Source organism: Schistocerca nitens, chromosome 3 (genome assembly GCF_023898315.1).
Source record: "Schistocerca nitens isolate TAMUIC-IGC-003100 chromosome 3, iqSchNite1.1, whole genome shotgun sequence".
Lineage (NCBI taxonomy): Eukaryota > Metazoa > Arthropoda > Insecta > Orthoptera > Acrididae > Schistocerca > Schistocerca nitens.
In genome coordinates, this window is record NC_064616.1 from 525,341,100 (window position 1) to 525,367,585 (window position 26,486).

General features: G+C 41.1%; 1 protein-coding gene across 1 annotated transcript in view; it reads left to right on the forward strand.

The window, feature by feature from the left end:
* The window catches only part of LOC126249647 (uncharacterized), a 275,730-nt gene that overhangs the window by 224,330 nt on the left and 24,914 nt on the right, over positions 1 to 26,486 (forward strand). The window contains exon 5 of the mRNA XM_049951326.1: positions 14,114 to 14,271. Within this exon, the coding sequence (XP_049807283.1) occupies positions 14,114 to 14,268 (155 nt within the window). The 3' untranslated portion in view covers positions 14,269 to 14,271. The remainder of the gene's footprint in view (positions 1 to 14,113; positions 14,272 to 26,486) is intronic.

Genomic DNA, 26,486 nt, shown 5'->3' on the forward strand with positions numbered 1-26,486 from the left:
AAACAAAGAACAGAGGGATGATGACGCTAAGAAAATTACATACAAAGCAGACAGGTAAAACAATAGACAGACAATTAAAAAGACACGGCGACAGTCTGGTTTCTGTTCGCAAAAGACATAAAATTCACACCCAGCGACAGCATGGTTTCTGTTCGCAACACGAGAAAGACGAACAACACTGAACAGTCACTGGAACACTGCACTAAAAAGTTGGCAAATGTGACAGACCACAGCCGAGAGCAGGTGGGGGGAAACTGATGATGCGAAAATAAAAAAGGGGGGGGAGCCGGGAAAGGAGCTGATGGAGGATGAGGACGCATAAGAGGGGTGGGGGGTGCTGGGCAGACGCGACAGGGAGTGGGGTAGGCAGAGGAGGGGAATACAAAATGACTCGGTGGGGGGGGGAGAAGGGAGGTAGGGAGAGGTTTAGTGGGGAGAAAACAGGACAGAAAGGGGGGAGAGGGAGCCCAGGGAAAGGATAGAGAGAAGGAGGGGGAGTGAGGATCAGAGTTGATAGGAGGGATAAATGGAGGGAGAGAGGGCATCATCCGGGAGGGGGAGTTGATGGAAGCCACCTTGGGAAAGGAGATGTAGGGTGTAGAGATGGAGGGTAGGGGGGGACACAACGGTGAAGACATGGCAGGGGGAACTGCCTGGCTGAGTGAGAGCCTAAATACGAGACAGGTATATCGCTATTGGCCGCTGGGACCACATGCTTCACAGTGGCGCCCTCATGTTAGACTCGGGGCCAGGGGCGCGCGCAACCACGGCTTACGGCGTGACTACTGCAGAGACATGTAGTGGTCACCGAGTTCCATGCCGTTTGGCGCGGATTCGAAACCCGCAGCGCTTGTTACCAGACGATTTACCCATAGGTACCAAAATTTATAGGAATGATGTTCACATCGTGCGTGGCAGGACTACGTTATTAACAGAGTTGGTGTCATGGCTAGCCATTAGGGGTCCATACTGATACTGCGGCGTAGGGCTGAAACTGTCCTGGCGTAGCCACAAGCGCCGGAACAAAGACGAACGGAAGACCAGAGAAGGCGGTGAGGAAACGTTGGCCAATGGTGCGTGGAGCAGGACCTCGCCGCGCCAGGAGCGACATCTGAAAGATGTGAACATTAGCGCCGCTCCTACCAGCCTCGATTCTCAGATCGCCTAAGTGTACTGACGTTAATGGAACGTATTTGTGGAGCGTGGTACAAGAACAACTAGTTGTTATCCTTATCAGTTACTTGTCTCGACCTTGCCTATAGCGAAGACTATTACTGTCTTTATGTTACTTGTGACACTGATGTATCTCCAAAGTTAAGTATTGTCAATTTCTTTATATAAATAAAACTACTGACTGTTAGTTGTTTGAAATGTTGTATAGCATCCAGTGAACGCTGCATCCCTTAGGCACCCAATTACCGACGAGTGGGCAACACCCCACACAAACACAAACATCTCTGTGAATTACATTTGCAGATATTCAGTCAACATGGGTCTGGGGACGGTGAGCAGGGATTTCCTCCTAAAGCTGTTTTATCAAAAAACAAGTTCAGTTGCTCTTCGAGAATATCGACGCATCAAAGGAATAAATAGTGGCCCTATTTTCACAACGGGCTAACGAATATGGTTTGTAAGTTCGGACTAAATGGTGATTTGGGAATTTATCTTGGGTGAGTCCGACGGTAAACTGCGCCACAAATTTTTGACGAAGTTACTACTGAAATGTTGGAGAATGCTGGAGGCAATGTGCCATCGTCAAACAGTGCACAAGCTGTGTCACCATGATTTGAAAAGGTGCCGAACACAATTGTGAAATTCTATCTCTAATGCAGTTTCAGACCGTCGTGGATACATATGGTCGTCACACTGAGCAACGTTTGTAACCTTGAAGATGAACTCGGTACGCAATTAACGAATGTTACTCTCTCGTATAGAAATAAGGATGTGTTTATTTCAATGGTTTATAAGTTATTTCTCTCCCGCCAGTCCTTAAAAATGTTTCCACAAAGTTTCATGGGGGCCCTCTCAAGTAGCGAAAGTGTAATTATAACTACCTTTCATATGACAAGGAGGAAGACCTTTCAAACTAGAACTGTGGCTAAGTGGTGTTAGATTTCCACTCTTTTTACAATCAACTTGTGCGCGCAGCTGTTAGAACTGTAGTTCTTGCAGTATCATCCCTACTTTTAGGAAAGAAAATGAACGCTGTCACGAAATTTATGTTAAGTCATTTCCAATAAAATAAAGATAATAGTGAACAATTGGAAAAGTAATCAACGTATGAGCGTCCGTGATTTATCCTCGAGGAAGGCTTTATGTGCTTTTCTTTCCACAGAAATAGTGAAAGAGGAATGTTAAATTCCAGTGTGAATTACGTCTTGTGAAAACGCTGGGAAATTGTAAGAGACAATTCTTATGCAACGGAACTGACAGTAGCGTTTCAGTATACTGGCGGTTTTCAGAGGACGTGTGGATGAAAAGTGATCAAATGCGTGACGCAGTTATTTCTGATGTGTCTCTCTTTCTCTTTCTCTTTCTGTTTCCCTGAACAAATGTTTCATTTCTGTCTTGGTATGCTTCAGTGTATCGAATGGTATTCGTTACAAAACAGGGCAGGTATAGGAATCTCTGTATCAGGCAGAATGTGTGAGTCTTCTTTGCTGGATGCATATACACTGAGCTGACAAAAGTCATGGGATTGCGATATGCGCATGTACAAATGCCGGTAGTATCGTGTGCACAAGGTATAAAGGGGCAGTATATTACTTAATTGTACTCAAGTGATGTACTCAAGGTTCCCGACGTGATTATGGCCCACGACGCAATTAACAGACTTCGAACGTGGAATGGTAGTTGAAGCTAGACGCATGGGACATCACATTTTGAAAATCTTAAGGGAATTCAATATTCCGAGATCACAGTGTCAAGAGTGTGCGAGTATACCAAATTTCTGGCACTACCTCTCACCACCGACAACGCAATGGCCTACGGCCTTCACTTAACGACCGAGAGCAGCGTTGTTTGCGTAGAGTTGACAGTGCTAACAGACAAGAAAAACTGCGTGAAAAAACGGCATAAATCAATGTGGGACGTACGAAGACTGTATGCTGCGACATTAGCGTTAGTGGGCTGTGGCAGCAGACAACAGACGCCTTTCCTGCGCTCCTGACGATATCGGTTGGACCCTAGAAGAGTGGAAAACCGTGATCTGGCTGTTGGTGGCTTCTGATGGTGTGGGAATACAGTGGGACCTCTGGTCCAAGTACACCCATAATTCACTGAAGAAGGTTATGTTCGGCTATTTGGAGACCACTTACAGCCATTCATGGATTTCATGTTTCCAAACAACAATGTCATATCACCGGGCCACAATTGTTCGCGATTGGTTTGAAGAACATTGTGGGCAATTCGAGCGATTAATTTGATCACCCAGCTCGCGCGACGTGAATCCCATCGAACATGTACAGGAAATAATCGGAAGGTCCCTTCGAGCACAAACAGTGGCGCCACTATAGCAATTATGGACGGCTGTAGAGGCAGCAGGGTTGCAGGGGACTTCCAAAGACTTGTAGAGTGCATGCCACGTCGAGTTGCTTTACTATGACTTGCAGAGGGACGTCCGCACGATATTAGGAGGTATCCCATGAATTTTGTCACCTTAGTGTATTTCCCGCACACAACGTGTTGAAAAGATCTTGAATCACGTTTGTGGAGGAACAAGCTAATTTCGAGTCGTACCACATGTGGGAAAAACTTGTGAGATATTGTGGCTGACACTTGATTGTGTACTTGACAATAGACGTCTATGGTATAAGATCAAATATATAGTTCTAAAGGCGTTTAGACAAGTTTATGACAGTTTCTTTAGCTTCGAAATGAATTTCTTAACTTGGTGAAAGATTTAATCGTAACCGCCCGGGCATAGTGGTGTGCAGTTTGGTTGGCGGACGTAGACAGTGCAAGCCTGATCGAATTAATCTGTGAGACTGTGCTCTAGAACTTTTTGGAGGTACAACTTTTAAGTGAAAGTTTTGAATTTCCTGGAATTTGATGACACAACGTACGTGTATTTAGTCATTTATGTCAGGCTATTTATTTCTTATGATACTCTAACGCAAAATGCATCGGCCGTTTCCCTTTAGAAAAATAAATGTTTTCGGTGGCAGCTTTCCTCAGATTTTTAGAGATTGTTAACGATATTTATGCCAAAGATTGCAAAAATAATTTTATCTTTTTCAAGTCAGACGCAATATCTATCTTCTACCATGTACAAAAATTCAATTTCGTATGTCCCGTAGTGGACACTTGTGTTTTTACTTTAAGAGATACGGGCTTAGAATGTCTTTCCTTCATTGTCTGTACGTATCCGTTATCATGAAGTAATTAAAGAGGGCTTCGTATCTAGGTCAGTGTTCGAAGTTTCAGAATAAGACCATCATTTCACACTATTATCTCATGTTATTTTGTTCCCGTAGTGTCCCTTCCATCCCAAAAACGAACGTTCCAGCTTGGATATCCAAACCGTGGTGAAAGAGCCACTACCATCAGCTCGGAACGCATGAAAATTCAGGTGCTTGTATCACAACTGATTATGCGCACTTCATCCGCGCTTTAATGAAAAAAAAAAGAAAAGAAAAAAAAAAAACGTAAACCGTCTCTCATGTAACGCTTCGTTTCGTTTCTAATGTGGCCCGTTTAGGAACATAAGGTTAGTCTCATGGGCTGACGCTTGTCGAGAGCCATTCTCGATCTACTACTGAATTAGCACAGCTGTTGCAACACTCCTGTCTGTTAGTAAATTTCGAATGGTACAACTCCAAAGATAGAAATAATCTACTTGAAACTGTTTAAAAAACCTACTATCAACTGATAATTTTGTATGTGATATAGAATATACACTTCACACCAAGTCAATGTTTTAATCAGTAAGTTTCTACAGTAGAGCAGTTTCAGCAAGAAGAGTAAGAAAAAGCACAGTGGTGACAAGAGGCTCAAGGGTAGTGAAGGATACTGGCACTGAGAAAACGTTTTAGAAATATCCACCTCGGCACCGTACATGGCGATAAAGTTTAACTAAGGCAACAACGTCTGTATGTGTAGAGGCTTATCATCGGTGCCATCTGGTGTAATCTGTTAGAATCTTCAGGTCCGAATTTTTTCATATATGTACGCATGCACACAGTCTTACTTTATTACATTTGTTTTTCTATTTCGGTTAATTTATCTGCTTTATATTGTTAACTGAACTCCAGTAAAGATAGTGTATCCCTTTGCTTTGCTGAGTTCACTTCTCATAACATTTAAAAAAGATTCGTATTAGAAGAAGAGAAATAGAGAGATTTAAACAACTGTATAAAATTTTTGGTCGCTTTTTCATCCTCACATTATACGGAAAACAATAGTATATTTTGTAAAGAAAACGCAAAAATCAGACGGTAGCTTTCATTATCTTTCCAAAGGGTGAAAGAAATAAAAAGCGAAAACTGCGGTTCTAATACATGCCGACGGAAGTTAGCTGCGATCTGAACAAACTCCTTTGTCCCAGTTTGCAAGAGTTTTCCTCTTGAAGTGTATATTCAACGGATTGGAATCACGGATTCTCTGGTTTCTCGGAAACTGTTTGTTCGATGGTCTGATATGTACAAATAATATTATCTTATTTTCGTATATTCGAACGAGTCCACCTAGTCCGGAACGAATACTCTGTCGAGGCTTTGACTTGGATTTACTCGAAAACAACAGCGTAGTGACCTGAACCCATTTATAGCAAATGCTTTCGAGTGACTTCCGAATAGCTTATCGAACTTCGTCGCGATATGGAAGTTAAATTTTCTGCCCTCTCTTTGTAAGCTCGTCAATTGTGTATTAAAATTAGTTATTTTTTGTTGTCGGCTATGAGGTAGAGTTGTTTACCTCCAGCGCCTTAAATGAAGAGATTTCCATTCTATGCGCACATAGTCATGTATTCTCCCCAAAGAGTGAAAGAGGAGTCGTAAGTGTTACTGTCCAGTGTAGACGACAGTAATGCGTGCATGTGGTGTTGAGATACTGTAACAGAATTGTTACAGTCGATTCATCCCCAAACATCCACAGTAACAGAGATGTTACTTCCTACTACGGGTGCAGCCAACAGCAGGTGGTGGCTTACGTCGGTACCGATGATGTGTGTCACTTTGGATCGGAAGAGATTCTCTCTGGTTTCGAGTGGCTAGCAGAAGTGGTAAAGGCTGCCAGTCCTGCTTGCGAGGTAAAAGCAGAGCTGATCCTCTGCAGCATAATCGACAGGACCGATTGCGGACCTCTGGTACACAGCCGAGTGGAGGGTCTGATTGAGAGGCTCAGACGGTTCTGCGACCGTGTAGGCTGTAGATTCCTCGATTTGAGCCATAGGGTGGTTGGGTTTCGGCTTCTGCTGAACAGGTCAGGAGTCCACTATATGCAGAAGGTGGCTACATCGGTAGCGGGGTTGTGTGGCGTGGACTGGGCGTTCTTTTAGGTTAGAGGGCCTCGAGAAAACACAAAAAGGGCTTCAGTCACAAAGGGTGCAGGCCGAACACTGAAAGAACGTAGATACAGGAACCATCGGTATAACAGTTGTAAACTGTCGTAGCTTGGATGTGAAACCACCAGAGCTCCAAGCGCTAATAGAGAGCACTGATACTCAAATAGTTAAAGGCACTGAAAGCTGCCTAAAGCCGGAGATAAGCTCGGCTGAAATTTCTGCGAAGAACCTAACTGTGTTTGGAAAGGATAGGTTAAGCACGGTTAGCGGTGGCGTGTTTGTTGCTGTTAGAAGTAGTTTATCTTGTCGCGAAATTGAAGCAAATAGTTCCTGTGAGATAGTATGGGTAGAGGTCATTGTTGGCAACAAGAATAAAATAACAACTGGATCCTTTTACAGATCTCCCAATTCAGGTGTTACAATCGCAGAAGGGTTCAAAGAAAACTTGAGTTTGATTTCAAACACATACCCGACTCATACAATTATAGTTAGTGGTGACTTTAATTTATCCTCAATATTTTGGCGAAAATACATGTTTAACTCCCGAGATACGCATGAAACATCATCCGAAATTGTGCTAAACGCATTCTCTGAAAATTATTTGTAGCATTTAGTTAATGAGTCCACGCTAATAATGAACGGTTGTGAAAACGCACTTCATCTTTTAGCAACAAATAACCGTAAGTTAATAACAAGCACAAAAATGGATACAGAAATTAGTGAACACAGGGTTGACGTAGCGAGACTGAAAATTGTAACCCCTAAATCTTCCAAAAATAAAGAAAAATATACCTAGTCAAAAAAACAGATTAAAATTAACTTGACGCCTTACTGAGAGGCAATCTCCAATCCTTCCAAGTTAACAATATAAGTGTAGATCAAATGTGGCTTGAATTCAAAGAAACAGTATCGGCAGCTATTGAGAGATTTATACCAAATAAATTAACAAACGACGGAGCTGATCCTCCTTGGTACACAAAACGGGTCAGAACACTGTTGCAGAAACAACGAAACAAACATGCCAAATTTAAACTGACGCAAAATCTCCAAGATTGGCGATATTTTACAGAATCTCGAAATTTAGAACGGACTTCAATGCGAGATGCTAATTGTAGTTTCCCACGACGAAACCTTGTCTTGAAACATGATAGAAAATCCGAAGAGATTCTGGTCGTAGGCGATGTATTCTAGTGGCAAAACACAATCAATGCCTTCTCAGAGCGATATCAATGACGATACTATCGAAGACAGTGGTGCCACAGCAGAGCTACTAAACACAGCCCTCCGAAATGCCTTCACATAAGAAGGCGAAGTAAATATCCCAGAAGTAGAATCAAGAACAGCTGTCAACAGGATCAACGTATAAGTAGATATCCTCGGAGTACTGAAGCAACTTAAATCAGTTAATAAAAGCAAGTCTTTTGGTCCAGACTGTATACTAATTAGGTTCCTTTCAGAGTATGCTTATGCAATAACTTAAATCGTATAAAACCGTTCGCCCAACAAAAGATCCGCACCCAAAGACTAGTAAGCTGCACAGGTCACATCAATATTCAAGAAAGGTAGTAGAAGTAATCCACTAAATTACAGGTCCATATCATGAACGTCGATATGCAGCAGGACTTTGGAACATATATTGCGTTCGAACATTATGAATTATCTCGAAGTAAACGGTGTATTGAGACACAGTCAACACGGATTTAGAAAACATCGTTCTTGTGAAACACAATTAGCTCTTTACTCGAGTGAAATGTTGTGTGCTATTGACAAGGCATCTAAAATTGATTCCATATTTCTGGATATCCAGAAGGCTTTTGACACTGTACCACAAAAGCGGCTTGTAGTGAAATTGCGTGCTCATGGAATATCGTCTCAGTTAAGTGACTGGATTCGTGATTTCCTATCAGAGAGGTCACAGTTCGTAGTAATTTACGGAAAGTCATCAAGTAAAACAGAAGTGATTTCTGGCGTTCCCCAAGGTAGTGTGACATGCCCTGTGCTGTTCCTTATCTATATAAACGATTTGGGAGACAATCTGAGCAGCCGTCTTAGGTTTTTAGCAGATGTAGCTGTCGTTTATCGACTAGTAAAGTCATCACAAGATCAAAACAAATTGCAAAACTATTTAGAAAAGATATCTATATGGTACGAAAATTGGAAATTGACCGTAAATAACGAAAAGAGTGAGGTCATCCACATAAGTACTGAAAGGAGTCGTTAACCTTCAGTTAACCAATAAATTAGACAAATCTGAAGGCCATAAATTCAACTAAATACCTAGGAATGACAATTACGAACAACTTAAATTGGAAGGAACACACAGAAATTGTAGCTTGTTGTGGACAAGGCTAACCAAAATTGCGTTTTATTGCCAGGAGACTTAGAAAATGTAACAGATCTACTAAGGAGACTGCCTGCAGTACAATTGTCCTTCCTCTTTTACAATACTGCAACATGGTGCGGGATTCTTACCAGATAAGACTGACGAAGTACATTGAAAAAGTTCATAGACGAACAGCGCGTTTTGTATTATCGCGAAATATGGGAGAGAGAGTCACTGAAATGATACAGGATGTGGGCTGGATATCATTAAAAGAAAGGCGTTTTTCGTTGCGACGGAATATTCTCACGAAATTCCAATTACCAACTTTCTCCTCCGAATGATAAAATATTTTGTTGACGCCGATCTACGTAGGGAGAAACGATCGCCTTGATAAAATAAGGGAAATCAGAGCTCTTACGGAAAGATATAGGTGTTCGTTCTTTCCGCGCCCTACACGAGACTAGAATAATAGAGAATTTTGAAGCTGGTTCAATGAACCATCTGCCAGGCACATAAATGTGATTACGAGAATATCCATGTAGATGTGGAATAAAACGGGTGCCAGTTTATACGTTGGTATAATTAATTGAACACTTCCTTGACAGGGCGACACTACAAAAAAATTATGGCAACGTAGTAACAATTGATGATCAATAAAATTTATTAAGAGTATGTTACAAAACTCTACTTAGCTTTTCAAACAGTTACATGTGTGGCACTAAATGTCCTACATCTAATGCAATGAAACTTAAATAACTTGGCTGTCTCTTGGCAGTCTATAATACTGTATCTATGAAAGTAATTATGTAGACACTCGGTTGACTGTAACTATTTCTACATCTACATTTATACTCCGCAAGCCACCCAACGGTGTGTGGCGGAGGGCACTTTACGTGCCACTGTCATTACCTCCCTTTTCTGTTCCAGTCGCGTATTGTTCGCGGGAAGAACGACTGTCTGAAAGCCTCCGTGCGCGCTCGAATCTCTCTAATTTTACATTCGTGATCTCCTCGGGAGGTATAAGTAGGGGGAAGCAATATAGTCGATACCTCATCCAGTAACACACCCTCTCGAAACCTGGACAGCAAGCTACCCCGCGATGCAGAGCGCCTCTCTTGCAGAGTCTGCCACTTGAGTTTGCTAAACATCTCCGTAACGCTATCACGGTTACCAAATAACCCTGTGACGAAACGCGCCGCTCTTCTTTGGATCTTCTCTATCTCCTCCGTCAACCCGATCTGGTACGGATCCCACACTGATGAGCAATACTCACGTATAGGTCGAACGAGTGTTTTGTAAGCCACCTCCTTTCTTGATGGACTACATTTTCTAAGGTCTCTCCCAATGAATCTAAACCTGGTACCCGCCTTACCAACAATTAATTTTATATGATCATTCCGCTTCAAATCGTTCCGCACGCATACTCCCGGATATTTTACAGAAGTTACTGCTACCAGTGTTTGTTCCGCTATCATATAATCATACAATAAAGGATCCTGCTTTCTATGTATTCGCAATACATTACATTTGTCTATGTTAAGGGTCAGTTGCCACTCCCTGCACCAAGTGCCTATCCGCTGCAGATCTTCCTGCATTCCGCTACAATTTTCTAATACTGCAACTTCTCTGTATACTACAGCATCATCCGCGAAAAGCCGCATTTATCCGTAAATAGTGACTGCTGAGTCGACGCTTTAGTCCTCTGAACAAGGCTTATGTAAATTTGCTCTGTAGCATAATGCACAAAATGGTGGCATAGTGGAAAAGGCTGAGCTACACGAACGGAACTGTGTGTAAATTGGTGGCGCCTCAGGTTTTGTGACGATTGGCAGCAGGATTACCACCCCCCTCAGTACGAGACAAAAGCGAAATAGTCCACTGTTGACATCTCTGGTTGATGGCTGGCAACGCTATTGGTGGACAAATACGATGCACTGATAGAATTGGTGGAGGAAGCAGGAAGTGGTGCCGATTAGTGAGTGCCATCTGTTGGCTGCTGTCCCGAACTGAGAGGCGCCAGGCGAGTGGTATGCATGTGTGGTGGCGGTCTCTGTACCTCTAGAGCCAGGCGCACAAAATCCATCCCCCTGCGGGGGAGGGGAAGAAAGCTGTTAAAGCCAGTCGGTTTCCTTTGTTGGTGGCATGTATATTTGGTGGGTCTTCAGTAGGTATTCCATAGAGTTTCTGTGCATGGTGTAGACTGGCAATGTACTGAGAGAGAAAGATCAATAAATTATTGTCTTTATTGTAATACTTGACGAACATCGTCATGTCTAACTTGAATGTTCTTACGAATATTTCAGCGAATCCATTGGCCTTAGGATGAAAAGACGCAGTTCTGAAGTGTGAAATGCCGTTGGTTTCACAATACAGTGTAAATTGCTGAGAAGAAATGCACAAAGTTCTGTAAAATAAGTCAGTCTTCATTGGTATCAAAACAATTGTACTACGAAATTCTCTACATCTGACAAAGTAAGACTGGGAAAAGGATACCAAACATGGTGAGTCGAGTAGACACTCCAGTGCAAAGCATATCAAACTCATCAGTATCCCACTGCCGAGGTACTTGTCATTGCCTCATGAAAGATGATGTTTTCCTTTGTTTTGCGGGCCACTAGACTTCATTTTAGTCGCGACCCCAAGTATTGTTTTATTTTTTCAAGTTATGCAATTACAAGAATCCCTTTTGTACGTCATAAAATAACGATACCCCTTCCCGTCTCCAGCTTTTTGGCAGACGATACCAACTTCACTGGTTCACTGGTTTTGGCGCTGGTCTCCACGACACCAGCCACTACTGTTTCCTTATCCCTTTCAGCAGCATATCGATGGACATTCGTATCATACGAGAGTCCTTGTCTTCTGAGACACAATATATATGATGTAATTATCGTAGCTATTATATTATACTATTTGGCAAGAAATGTTAGAGTGTTAGTTTATGGGCTTTATACAAAACGAATATAGCCCTGGATGATTTATTCTTTGTTATGGCATTGTAGAAACAAATACACGTGAGCTAACTGAGTACTGCTATATATATATATGTAAGTATAATTTTTATTAAGTTGTCAAATGGAAGTTATTTCCTGGTTAACTAATTTAATCTATTTTAATTTTATTACTACATTGTTATTTTACCTAGAATAGTGATTGTAGAGACTCTATCGGCGTAAAAGTGAAACGTTTCACAGAAATATAAAGTCCCTTCTGGTGAGATGAAACATTATAAAGCTATTTACATATCGATTATAGTTAGCTGCAAATTTAAGAATTACTTTCTTTATATTCCAAAAGTGTCACAACCTCTTCTCTGCTCGAGATTTTAACTCAAGCCATTGATCCAGTGCATAAGTTTCCGTAGACTTCAATGTTGTGTAAAATGATAAGTTCAGTTTTTCGTTCTACAGTACGATTTTAAACAGCTGCACGTTATTCGGTTATCCTTTAACCAAATCGGAGAAATTTGTGCATTAATGTGAACTGGTTTTGTCTATTCCATTCCTGCATGCGATAAATGACCCATACGTTATCCCCTCAGTCTGTCCACTAATCCTTTCGATTTCGATTATTCCCTTATACTTCCCTGTTGTCCAATATACAACTCTCCTCATGCAATAATGTATGTAAAGAGGAGCTGAACAATGTGAACTGGTTTTGTCTATTCCATTCCTGCATGCGATAAATGACCCATACGTTATCCCCTCAGTCTATCCACTAATCCTTTCGATTTCGATTATTCCCTTATACTTCCCTGTTGTCCAATATACAACTCTCCTCATGCAATAATGTATGTAAAGAGGAGCTGAACACTAGGGGTACGAGAGACACACCCGCCAATATAAAGGGAAGCGGGGGATATTGTGTTGTCAGTAGAGAATCAGTAACAGCAGGAAGTGTGAGTCAGCTGAGCTCAGTGACTTCGAACGTGGACATTTAGTTGGATGTCACTTGAGTAACAAACCCATCAGGGACAATTCAAGCTTTCTGAAGCTGCCCAAGTCGACTGTTGACGACGTGATTCTGAAATGGAATCGCGGAAGGACAAACACATCTGAACGAAGACCTCACAGACCTCATCTACTGATGGACAGGGGCAGTCGAGCTTCGAAATCAGCAGAAGAAATCAGTCACGAGTTCCAAATCGTTAACAGGAGCTCTGATAGCACAATGACTGTGTATAGGGTCTTAGAGAGAATGCGGTACAATGATCGAGCAGCTCGTCATAGGCGACTGATTTCTGCATGGAGGCTTGTGGTGATGTACACAGCGGCGCCAATCGACAGTAGATGTCTGGAGAGGGAGTGATTTGGAGTGATGATTTTCGCTGTACCCTGTGGCAATCAGATGGAACGGTTTTTGTTTGCCGTATGGCTGGGGACCGTTACCTGCCACCGAAAGCAGTGGCCACAGTAATCTACGGAGGCGGTGCTGTTATGATATAGGGGTGTTCTTTGTGGTCTTGTTGTGGACGCCTTTTGTGTACTGCATACAGGAGAGGAACTATTTGGAGATGATGATTGTATTACCGTAGCAAGGCTCCAGGTCATAAAGCACCATATATAAGGCAATAGTCTGTGAACAATAACATTATTGAAATGGAACTGTTTGCCCAGAGTCCTGACGTGACCGTAATGGAAAACATATGTGATGAAACCCCGGCATCCAACACCACTATCGTGTCTGGTTTCGGTCCTTTAGGAAGAATAGGTTTCCATTCTTCCACAGACATTCATACAAGTCACTATAAGTGTACCAGCGAAGTTCAAGCCGTCATAAGGGTGAAGTGTGGGTACATTCCACATTAATGTCCACTAATTTGTGTCCAGATACTTTTGGCCAGACGGTATACGAACACGGAGATTTCTCTTACACAGAATCAATCCAAGTCATACAGGTTATGCAGAGTATCTCAAGCCGGTCCGTTGGTTAAGGCATTGTAATATTATTCTCAAAGAGTTGGATACAAATCCACATTCAGCAACCAATACTTAAATTCTACTCAAGATTTCCGTAAATCACTTAACATGACTGCTGGATAGGTTCCTTTGAAAAGACAACGGCCTGCTGTCTTCCTAATCTTTATGTATTCAGAGTTAATTCATCATCTCTCAAACTATCCTCATCTACAAGGTATTAAACCCTAAATATCCATGTTCCAATCCTTACTACATACAAATAGAGGTGGTATTTGTAATTCTTCGTTGACAAATTGGGTGGAGCCAATAATGCAACAAAAAATTTCTTCCCGGTATCGGCAAAAGACTGAGAATAGTTTTTGTATTCAGGCCCAGGTGAAGTGCAGGCAGGTTTGCTGGTGCTGAAGCCCATCTCGTTGCCAGAGCCGCGCGGACACTCGTCGCACTCCACTGCTGCCACGGGCCATGTACCTGTCCTGGCGCCAGCGCCTCCACACATCTTCCCCCCCACCTGGGTCTATTAGAAGGTGAGTTATCTTCTTAATCTTTATGTTACTTAAGTAGATTTAAACGGATTTCCCACGTAAATGACACATCACGTATTGATTTCATTGTTTTCAGTCATTATACGAGGGGCATTCGGTAAGTAATGAAACAATTTTTTTTCTGAAAGCAGGTTGATTTTATTCAGGATTCCAACAAGCCATATCTTTCCTATCTCTTTTAGCTACAAAATCCTATTTTTCAACATAATCTCCGATCGATACGACGGCCTTACGCTGCCTTACTGGGAGAGCCCCTATGCCCTCATGGTACCACCCTACCGGTCGACGCCGTAGCCAACGACCAGCTTCATCATTAACTTCCCCATTATTCACGTATTGCTCCCGCGGAGTGCATCGATCATTGGACCAAACAGATGGAAGTCGAAAGATAGATCCGGGTGTAGGGTGAATGAGTAAGAACAGTGCAATGGAGTTTTATGAGCTCGTCTCAGGTGCGCAGACGTGGGTGAGGCGTTACGTTGCGTTTCGTTGACATGGAGGAGGAGAATTTCGTATTCATTTTTGTGCAACAAACGTTCTTAAGACGTTTCCTCAGTTTTCTGAGGGTAGCACAGTGCACTTCAAATTTGATCGTTGCACCATGAGGGAGGACATCAAACAGAATAGCTCTTCAGACTCCCATAAGGCCGTCGCTGTGATTTTACCGGCAGAGAGTGCAATTTTCACCTTTTTCTTCGTAGGAGAGGTGGAGTGGCGACACTCTATGGTCTGTGTTTTGTTTCTTCTTCGAAATGATGAATCAATGTGTCATCGCCTGTGGCAATGTTCGACAGCAAATTGACACGATCAGCCTCGTACCGCGCAAGCTATTCCGCATAGATGGTCCTTCACTGCTCTTTAGCCGCGCAGGTTAGCCGTGCGGTCTAAGGCGTCTTGTCACGGTTCGTGCGGCTGCCCCCGTCGGAGATTCGAGTCCTCCCTATGGCATGGGTGTGTGTGTTGTCCTTAGCGTAAGTTGGTTTAATTAGTGTGTAAGCCTAGGGACCGATGACCTCAGCAGTTGGGTCCCATAGTCCTTAGCACAAATTTCCAATTTTCACTACTCTATACTATCTTCTGTTAGGACTGCGAGGAATCGACTGGCAACACACCTATGAGCACACTAAGAGGTAGATGAGAGTGTCAGCACTACCAACAGAGACGTCCAGTTGAGCAGCGAGGCGTTTGTGATTCGTCCATTTTCTAGAATGAGAGTGTCCGCACGTTCCAACATTACAGGAGCCACAGCTGTCTACGGCCGGCCGGCACGCGGGAGATCGGACAAGCTTCCACGATGTTGTTGCGATGACGACAGATGCCTCGCCCAACAACTCGCCGTGCTTTTCTTCGCTGCCAAGCCTCCACAGATATTCTGCAAACACCTATGAATATCTGCGATGCTCTGGTTTTTCGTCTTAAACTCAATGACAGCTCTCTGCTAGGAACGTACCTCCGTTAGAGACGCCATTTTGACGGCTACGTAGGTCGTTGCAACCAATCGGCACATCATGAAGCTATAGAGGCTGAAGCGGGAATATTCCACTATGTCCAGTAACAAATTCCGCAGTTGACATCAAAAGAATTTGCAGTTGCGAATAAGGACTACCGTCAGCTGTACAATGGAATGACGACAATTTGTGTCGGACCCGGACTCGATGCCGGATTTCCCAACTGTCGCGAGCATTCGCCTTACCATTTGGCTATCCGTGCACGACTCACGGCCACACCCAAACTTCCATATGTCGTCAACTATGCGTCTACGACCTGTACTCGTACATCCATTATGTATATCCCTATACAGATCAGACGCTGTACTTGAAAGCCGCTTGCTGGATATCGGCAGATAAATACGATATTTCAGTGAGTGTCTTATTCTGATTATAATGAAAGTTCCCTTGGACATTCATGCATGTCTAAAGGAACTTTGCATCGTAATTACAATAACACAGGCACTACAATATCGTATACGTAGTATATAATTCCGCAGTTTTACAACCGAAATTGACAAAGAAGGAAATGTGTTGCATTACTTACCGAACGCCCCTTGTAATTCATTTAACGATACATATGTGTAATGTGCGTGTGTTTGTGTGTGTGTGTTTGTGAGTGTGTTTCAGTCAGGGAATAGGTAGATCGTTTCTTTAGCTTGGAGGGAGTGTTTGAAATGAAAACAATAATTGAGTTCTGTCTGTCACCGTCTTCCCCTCCATCAGATTAGAATGACCTCACCTAATGATCTGCAGCTCTCCGGACCGTGATAGCGTCCGGTTCTTCTTCTCATACTACAGGGGTTACGACTCTGATCGAAATTAATAGGTAAACGAAGAGATCATTGGAGACTACGCTAAAAGACTAAGCAGATATATTCTCGTAAACACATTGAAATGAGAGGAAGTCTCAATACAAATAGATGGTAACTGGCCAGTCCACATTTTCGGAGTACACATGCGATATGCAGGCTTGCTGTGGGCCAAGTCGGAAGTACATGGAAAGACATAAAATACGAACAAAGATAATAACTATTCCAGTCAATAGAGGGTTTTGATGATAAACTCCATGCATCTGTTAACAAGTTATGGTAATGAGCAATGAGCTGCGAGAATACGAACGGGGGCACCAAGACAAAGACTACCGAATTAGCTATGATGAAACTGAGAGGCTGGTTTCTCGCGGTGAAAGCAGAATATTTGCATCTTAAACACGGCCAGGTTTACTGTTATCGTTCTACCACGAATGACTTGATAAAAACTGATCGTAACAGTGCTTGTTTGCTTCTATGGCGCCAGAAAGGAACACATGAAACGCAAAACGGCGGATACTACTTCGTGCCTGCTGGTCACGAAATAAAGTTTACCGTGTGCTGCCACGCATTGAACATACTCAACACTGCAAGACACTGAGATCGAGAGGGCGTCTCTCAGAGGTTTTGTAAACTCGGGTCCTTCCACACTGTATATTTTCTCCGAGAGTAAAAGGTCCCTGCTACCAACATGAGGTGGGGCGGGAATGCCGACGGTCGTTTAGGCTTTCAGACGAGGAGCAGTTCGGTCCGCCCACCCACTGGCTGGCGTTACTGGGGTTGCGCCAGGCGTCTGGCCGTCGTGCAGGCCAATAGTGTCCTTCCTCATGCTCGCCTTGGCGTGGATTTTTGAAACCAACGATCTTGGGATCTTCTGCAGTTCTACGTCGTTTTGAGGAATTTATCAATTAACTGGTAGTTGAACCTAGAAATTTCTCCGTTCCCACCATTACATAGTCCCGTATATACGGAAGTTCTCTGTGCTAACATATGGCTTGAGAAAATTACGTTCACTGCATAACTTGGCGAATTAAATGCACCGTATTTTAATACGATGTGCTTACTACCTTCGAACTCCAAACTGTGTGAACAACCCGAAAGTGTTTTTGGAACAGCCACTATGGAGACTTCGGCACGTGCCCTAAACGTCTCTGGACAGTCTGTGTTAACAAAGGCATTGCGTCCCGTCCACAATGAGAAGAGACATGGCTTGCAATCTCTGAATGGGGAAATATAATAAGGTAACAGACGACAGTGTCGCATAATAACGCAGATATCACGTCGGTGGCGCTGTGGTCTGCTGAAAATGTGTATTGAGGGGAAATTTACCGAGAATATTCCAACAAGAGAGTAAATTGATTTGGAAAAATAAGTGCCAAAACAAGTCATTCGCAACGAAACAATTAAGGTCCTGCATTGATCGTTATAATATCTGACTGTATTTTTATTGAATTATAAGTTGGAAATTAGTATTAAAAAATAACATTGGAATAACTCGGTGTGGAAACGGCAGGAACAAACACAGTAAGAGTTCTGACTAGTGTATATGCATTCTGGTGACTTAATGGTCTACAAAAAAAAAGTAAGAAAGTTTCTCAATAAAAGGTGAATGTAATGAATGAACATTTTGCTATTTGTGTAAATAATTTTCAATGAATATAATTGAAATGTTAAATGCAAATGACTCCGACCAAATATGGTTGGCCGCAGACGGACTTTTCACTAGTGTAGTTGGACACGTGACTTACTGAGCTGAGAGCATGCAGAGGTGTTACGAGGCCTTTTGTCGGTGAACGCCGATCTGGAAAGGTCGTATAGGGGGTAAAGTGCATCTTGTGTATGTGTGCCGAGTAAGGCATTATGGGACTATCGAACAGATTACAGCTTCATGGCATCACCAGATCCCATCCCGCATTTTACATTTGGATCGATGAATACTGTGTTGAGACAGCTCTCGAAATATGAACTAACGTGAATAAAGTAAGTGCTTCAAAAGTGTGGTTTACATTCATCATAATCACCCTGATTCTAGCTATTATATATGTCGCTCAATGTATTTTGTGCTTCAGTCACTGACTGAATTTCACTGGCCACTTGTTGAAAGTTAAAGCGTGCTCATAAGGGCATAAATGCAACGGAGAATACCGCTCTCCTCAATAGATGAGCCATCTTCTAACATTTAGGTTGTTCACTCGCCCCTTCTGTGGGGAAGTAACGTTGGCTCTTCTGTCTTATTGCAATTTGGTAGCCACGATAGAAATTAATTAGCGCGCGCTACTCCCCCGGTACGTAGCAATATGTAAGGAAGTGGTACGTAATCATTTTCAACGGAACCACCCCAACGATTAAAGGAACCAGCGGAAAAATTATATCTGGATAGCAGGACGGGGACGTGCGCGACCGTCTTCTCGAATGCAAGCCAATGTCTAATCGCTTCGCCAACTTGGCCGATAAAGTAGATCTCGTCCCGAAAACGAAATATGGGAGTCTGCAGAAGATCAATCTACAGATGCGCCACATTTTATTGGACGCCGTAACGTTTCTAGCTTCATAGTTTATGTGAATGGGATAGGTGGAGGTAGGAAAGAGCCAACGCTCGTCAATAGGTTTCGTGTTATAATGAAGTATAATTTTCCCACTCCAAAGTATATTTTATGACAGGTGCATTCACATCATGATAACGGTTATTTTTCTTCCGTAATATTGGCTCTTTTGCTAATTTTTCATCATTTTCTTCGAGAAAACTAGCGTAGAATTCACTAGCTGTTATTTAGCCCTTTCTTGGATACCGTTAGATTGCATAAATACTGTAACAAATTGTATGAGAAGGTATCTGGCAGAATCACGATTTGGAAGCGGTTTTATTCGTGCTCGGTTCCTATATCAGCTAGAAACATGGGAGAAATAGTTTTAGATTTAGCCCGGACGAGAATCAGTTTGTATAGCTATTCCAATACACGTCTTATTGTAGCTATGTCACAGTATATTAAGGAAGGTTTCAAAGACGAATCAGGACTGGCGCCAGGCAGATTGTGCGAATCTATTAATTATTTTTGCAAGAGGCATTAGTTGGGCTGAATTGATGCTCAGCTAATGGCACCATTTGCGTATACAACGTTCAGCCTTTATATGAAAAAACAGTCATTGTTCAAAAACTCCGAACTAGAGCGAGACTGATACAATTAGTCTATGATATGTTTCAACCGTTTGAAAAAAATTTGATTCATTTGGATTTTACGTGAAAAGAACAAGTTTTTTGGCGGGGATTTTTGAAGCGTGCCACTTTTATACACTTGTACGAATCGGTTAAACTTCGCACGAAGGTACGGAAGTGGATAAAGTCAATAAGAAATTTTTTATCGAATTTGCCCGTTGTCGAGATAAAAAGGCTTAAATTCAAGATAAACGTCGCACGTAAAATTCGTTCTTACGTGAACTGTTTTGTGGCGGCGTTCGTAGCGACAAACAATTCGCTGTAGAAACGGCTTACGAAGTCACCGCCACACTTTTAATAGCGGGCCGACCGGTCCGCTGGAACAGTGAACAGAAAGATGTAAACCCAAACACTCTGATTAAATAAAAGTCGGTACTTATCTTTATTAACGAAGATACAGAAACACAGTAGTGAACTCCGTGTCTACAGAGATCTGTCTAGTTCGAGTCGGAGCGGCTAGGTCAGCGTCGGCTGACGACAAACAACAAATCTGCTGCGATGAACACACAACTGAATAGCAAGTACACAATTCGGTGGCGAGTATACAACTGAGCGGCGAATACAGAACTGCCCTAGCGCTCGCGACTCCAGCGCTTAAGAAGCCAGAAGCCAGCGGTGGCGCGCGCAGACTTGCGGCGATTTCCTGTATCGCTGGCGCTGCTTATGCGGACGGCGTCCGGACTTTGATGCTGCCAACCTTTTTGGCAGCGGGCTCGGTTGGCATTACTGGCTAGGATATAACAAACTGAATGCATGGAAACGGTTTAAAATGCATCAGATAAATAAAAAATCTATTCTCATCATCAAATTGATAAGTAGATTTAAAAAATTTATCTTCATTCGGATTTTACGTGCAAAAAGCACGTTTTTTGTGAGTTCTTACGCGCGCTTTTTCTGTGTTGAAAACTTGCGTGAATCGCTTCAAATATATGTAATTAATGGTCGTCCTCTTTTGTGAAAGCTTTATCCGTTGCCACGATATAGTAGTCTAAGGTTGCACATAAAATGCGTTTTTACTTGAATCGCACGTACTGGGACGGTTTAAAGTAATGCAGATGACAATGAAAAGTAGAGTCTTACCACAATTCTAATAAATGTGTTTCGAAATCTTTTATAGTTCGGATTTTACGTGGTAAAAATCACGCGTTTGGACATGAAACTGTCTTTCGTAGAACTGCTTTGCATTTTAAGCACTGAATTAGGATATTATTAAAAGAATTGGTTACGACAATTATCGTTTGCTTTTTTATACGTAACAGATTTTGTTCACCAATAGCTTAAAATCAGCGACAAGTCAGTGGACGTGCAAAAAAATTTCTGTTCATGATCGGAACTATGGCTAGTCCTGTGCAAAATTATGTACTGTTTCATAGTGCATTTAAAGCTTTATCGAAGGCCACGCAGAAAAATGAACTATCCCGAAAATTGTTATAAAATAAAGGTCAGGAAAACGGACGCTTAATTCTAACCAAAATAAAATGTTTTACTGCGTTTATTTCAGAAACTGCTATTTATCTCGTAGAAAACATATTTTCGCACTAAACCTACTTAAGTTCGTCGATTTTCGTACAAGATTGAAAAGTTAATCGAATTTTATCATGCGTACATTGTTTCGCAGTTCTGCTTATTACAGCCAATCATGCACATACAGACTTCGGATTGGTTTCTGCAACATTTCACACCAAAATTATTCACGTGAGTTTTTCTATAAGTGTTTTCTTATTTTACAATGTTTATTATTGCATACTTTAAACAAACGATGACAAGAATCTTAAGACAAGAGTTAAGAAGAAGGTATATGCTTTTCAATAGTTCATTATTTGTTACGCAAATCGTTCATCTTGCAACATAGTAAATCTTTTAAGTACGTTCACCTATGTAATACGGTCGTTTCGTAACTTTATCTATGTAATGTAAACTATTTACGTACATTATCACAAACTTTGAACAGGATATAATATTTCGTTCAGTGTCGTATTTATGTTTGCTGTTATTTTTTGTGCACTATGTAAAGTATTTATGCCTATTTTCATATGTTTTCCTATATACCCTCATGCATATATGAATAAAACGTAACTATAAAACAAAAAAATGGAAATAAACACGAAAATAATTGAAGAAAATTAGGAAAATAAAAATATGACAAACTTATAAAAAATAAATACGGAAAATTAAAAAATGAAACGAAAAGCTTCCCATGGGCATGTGACCTTGACGTGGTGGTTAGGCTTGTGTGCTCTGAGGTCTGAGGACACAGTAGGCTATAATGGACAGATTCAACCATACTAGGCAGGTAACCGTAGAGGAGCGAGACTCGGTATCCCCAACTCAAGCAACATGGTTCGAAAGACAATAAAAAAATGTACACCATGTCTGTCGTCGCCCGAATCAACAAAAATCTTATAAACATCGTCTGGCAGTTCATTTAAGTATTTATAGTTAAAAATGATGGTCCTGTTACATTTAGTAGAGGTACGACACACTGTACATTTAGAATTTTGGTGAGAACTGGGTCCAGAGACCTAGTGTAATGAACGAAACTCAAATAATTTAACTTTGTGTTTGGTGAGACTTACACGATATGACGTCGATGATTAATGATTGGCACTTAAAGTATTATTGTTGCTGACTATATCTCCCGGACTGGAGGGAAATTTTATTCTCCATTCGATACACGTTGTGATATTTCGTCAATGACATGTCCTGAGGGGCTGTAGTACTTTTAAAAATATAACCTCGGAGCATCTCGTACATGAGTAGTAATTCTGTACATGGAAATAACGTTTCAGAGATAAATATTAAATATACGTCGTATAAAAATAAAACAGAACAACAAAGACGCTATATCTATCTTAAGTAATTTCGATTTTTGATTGGCGGGCATTTTACGATATGTCGTCGACGGTTTTACGGATGGCATTTAAAATACGACCAAACGATGACACGAATAAAAATTTGTACTTATGAAGGCGGTGCTGAATGCCTGTACCACATCGCATATAGTGTTCCTGATTTGATAAATGGAATGATGTGGAGGCCCGCATGTTCATAATACAGACTCACTTCCAGCAGAAGCACGGTCTCGGCACCGGCACCAAACAGGCATTATGTCAGCGCTAGACAACAGAAGCCAGCGCCGCAGTGTAGACTAAGCCCTGTAGCCACATAAACGAGAGCCGCTCTCCTTGTTAGGGCAGGACGTGCACCTGGTAACCGCCGACGGCTGGGGGAGTGTTTCACCGCCAATCTGGGAGGCAAGGCTTAGCCACTGAGTAAACAACTTCTGACACACAAGGAAGCTCCAGCTCAGCTGCCTACCATATTGCCACACACTTCGAGCGCAACATCATGTTGTCCTCTGGTTTGGAATCAGTGTAGTGCGATAACCTGTACGTGAGCAACAAGAGACATTATTGTAAGAACATATACAAACCAGTACTTAATTGAAGTCAACGCCATCTCCGGACCAAATTGAGAAAATTACTAAAATTTTCATTCTGTTTTCTTTGTCATTTCGGATGCCTGCCCTAAAGCGAAGCTTGCGATTAACTCTGTAGCAGACGCCATAGTCTAGAAAACAAAGACAAAAATATTGTCAGATTGCTATTTTGTATCACATGTTCTTTTGCTGACTATGTATGATACGAAGTGTCGGCAATAAATTTCGTGATCATGTGAACAACCCTTTTGAAATAATAATTGAAAGTTGAATCCATAAGCGACTAAATATTTTCTTCTGTTCTGATGTTGACAATGCGAGGAAAAGACCGTTGAAAATTGCGCAGCATATCGAGAATTCATCTAGAATTAAATTAAAATTCAGCTTCAGTGAAATTCATATTTTCAGTAATAAATTCATCATTTTTAGATGAAAAATAATTTCAAATTCAAACGAGTGATTTAACATTCTGACAATAACTATTTTCCTATTTATATTTCTGAATATTCAACAGTGTTACTGGCCAGTGGGTGAAGTTGACATACACACTGCTCAACCAATTAAAGGATCTTTTTCTCGAAAGCCCGTAATTGTTTCTCATTCTGACGCTTATGTTTGAAATCTGTGTGAAAGTTGCCTACCACCATAAATGTACTCAGATGCGGGTAAATAACCTTTAGGTTATATGTGTTTTTATCGATAAAAGCATGAATGTTGTTCGATATTCCATTACCGTGATGTCCATGCTTGCCCCTATTATACATGGGAATCTGGTTTGCCCATAATATTATTTTAACCGAAAGATTTGGCATAAATCTGAAATACAGAAAGATCTTGATTGCACAGTTTTCATTAAGCGTTTTAAAATATCGTTGTCAGACTGAAGCAATGGAAAAAAGTGTACAAGAAAATTAACGATAGCAAAATGTACATAATAACTTAAGTATGCATCTTAGTATTCAATATACATTCGTGAGCACATAAATTAAATATAAGACAGATCTCATCTTATGTAGGCATATATGACAGTACCGTTGTCTATTCGAAGGGAATCAGTCCCAAACTGTGGTGCCGATTGAATTATCAAAAACCTAAACGAAGGCCAGTATGTGGCGCAAACATTAATCATAAAAAAGGAAGTGAAAGAGTAACTTTACAAACAACCGTGCATTACGATTAACTGTATGTCAGAACCTCGTTAACAACTTGACAAAGATACATTTGTGCTACATATATAGAGGAGAAACTCATATGAAATGTGCGTCCTTAGGAAGTATTGCTAACAACGTTACAGAAATGGTCGTTAGCCAATAATCAAAACACAGGATATTTGCAACCAGTAACTGGTGTGTTAAAATATGAAAATAACACCGATATCCATAAGAAACAAAATTTAAGTTGTGACAGAATAAGTTTACAACAATCACTAAATAAAACATTTCATAAGCATCACCAAATGTGGTCATATCACAAAAGACGGACATGTAATAAATAACATACAACAGAATGATTTAGGTGAGCCTAGATTAGAGGTAACAACTTGAAAAAAATATGAACCATTACACAATTAAGGGATTTTTCTAATTGTTTAAAACTTAGTGGTGTAGTCCTGGATCGCATAAAAGTCTCCAGTTTAAAACCATTACAAAATATGATTTCATTTCAATAGAAGTACGACAAAAATTTAAATTTCTGTGTATTGAATATTAAGCTGCATACTTACGTTATTATGAAAATATTTGCTATTGTCAGTTTACTCGTACGCATTATTTCACAGCTTCACCCTGATGATGAAATTTTGAAGCGGGTAATTCCTAACAAAGAACTATGCGATCAAGACCTTTGTATATTTCAAAGATGTGCAAAATCTGTATGGTCCCTTCCTCTAGATTGGAGGTTTCTCTCCATCAGGTGATGGAACCGAAAGATTGCTATATCCTTTATATAGTACACACTACTAAATGCATTTTTAGACACAGTTATGCGTTCATTGACTTTCATTACATGATACACAACAGTGATATATTTTTTAAGTGGTGTTCCTCTTTGAGGTCGCCTCCGTAATGATGATTTTAGATCAATCAACCCTATTAAGAATGTGTCCTTCTCATTTTTACAAAGTTCATCAGGCAAAATTTTGAAGAAACGTTACTTGTCATCTACATTTAATCTTTCAGTACATTCATGTTTACAAGAGCAAACATCACTATTATTTGTCTTAGACGATATATACTCGTATACTCGTCACCACAAAGCGTTTGTTTTTCTGCACTTCATAACTATGTTTCTGCTTGACGAATACCTTTCTTCATTTTTACTGTCGTAGAGTCAACATCACATTCAGAGGTGGATGAAGACGTAGCAGCAATAACCTGGAGACCAAACAAATGAAATGAATATCTAAATTCAGACCTCATACATTAAACACAAAACAATACTGTGATGCACTACGAACACAAAGTTTTAAGCAAATGAGCAGGAGATACGAACACCAACTGATGGCGCGACCAAAATGTTGAGGGTGGACGAACTCGAAACAAACAAATATTTCAGCGTGTGATTAAGCAGACACATGAGTGGTTTTCGTTCCCTTTTTATACCTTACAATGTCCACCTACATGCTAACACACGTTCGGTGAAATAATTAATTTGGTTGTTTGTTGCTTATTCCCTTCAGACTACCTATTCCATAACGTTATTGTCATTTGAAATTACTGGTAACTGTAAAAATTGTGTCTGTTTTCTAAAAGGGAAGTAACTATTCAAAGCAATACCATGATGTTATTTGAAAGGTTTGCAGTTGTAAATGCAATGGAATGTACACGGTACCTCGTTACTGTGCTTACCTAGCCATTCACGCAGCCTCTAAAATCGCTGGCATTTCAAATTTAACAAATATCCTGGGTGCCACAAAACCACACGCATCACTGCAATGTTAAATATCATACTGAATTGTTTTATGCCATAAGATAAGACTTTCTTTTTGTGCATTATTTATTTACTGTGATAGACACGCGAAATAAAGTGATACATGCGGATAAAAGTGGAAGAATATTTTCCTTTCCGCCATCAGCTGTGTCTTGAAAGATTTCGAAGAACGTTAAGAAGTTTATCTGTATTGAGGTTTCAAAAGGACAAACCTCTGTAGTAGCTAAGATAATATATACGGCGGCTTTTCCACAGAAACATCTACACGTCACTAGTAGATAAGCTCGTTTTCAGCATATAGTTATTTACATACTTAC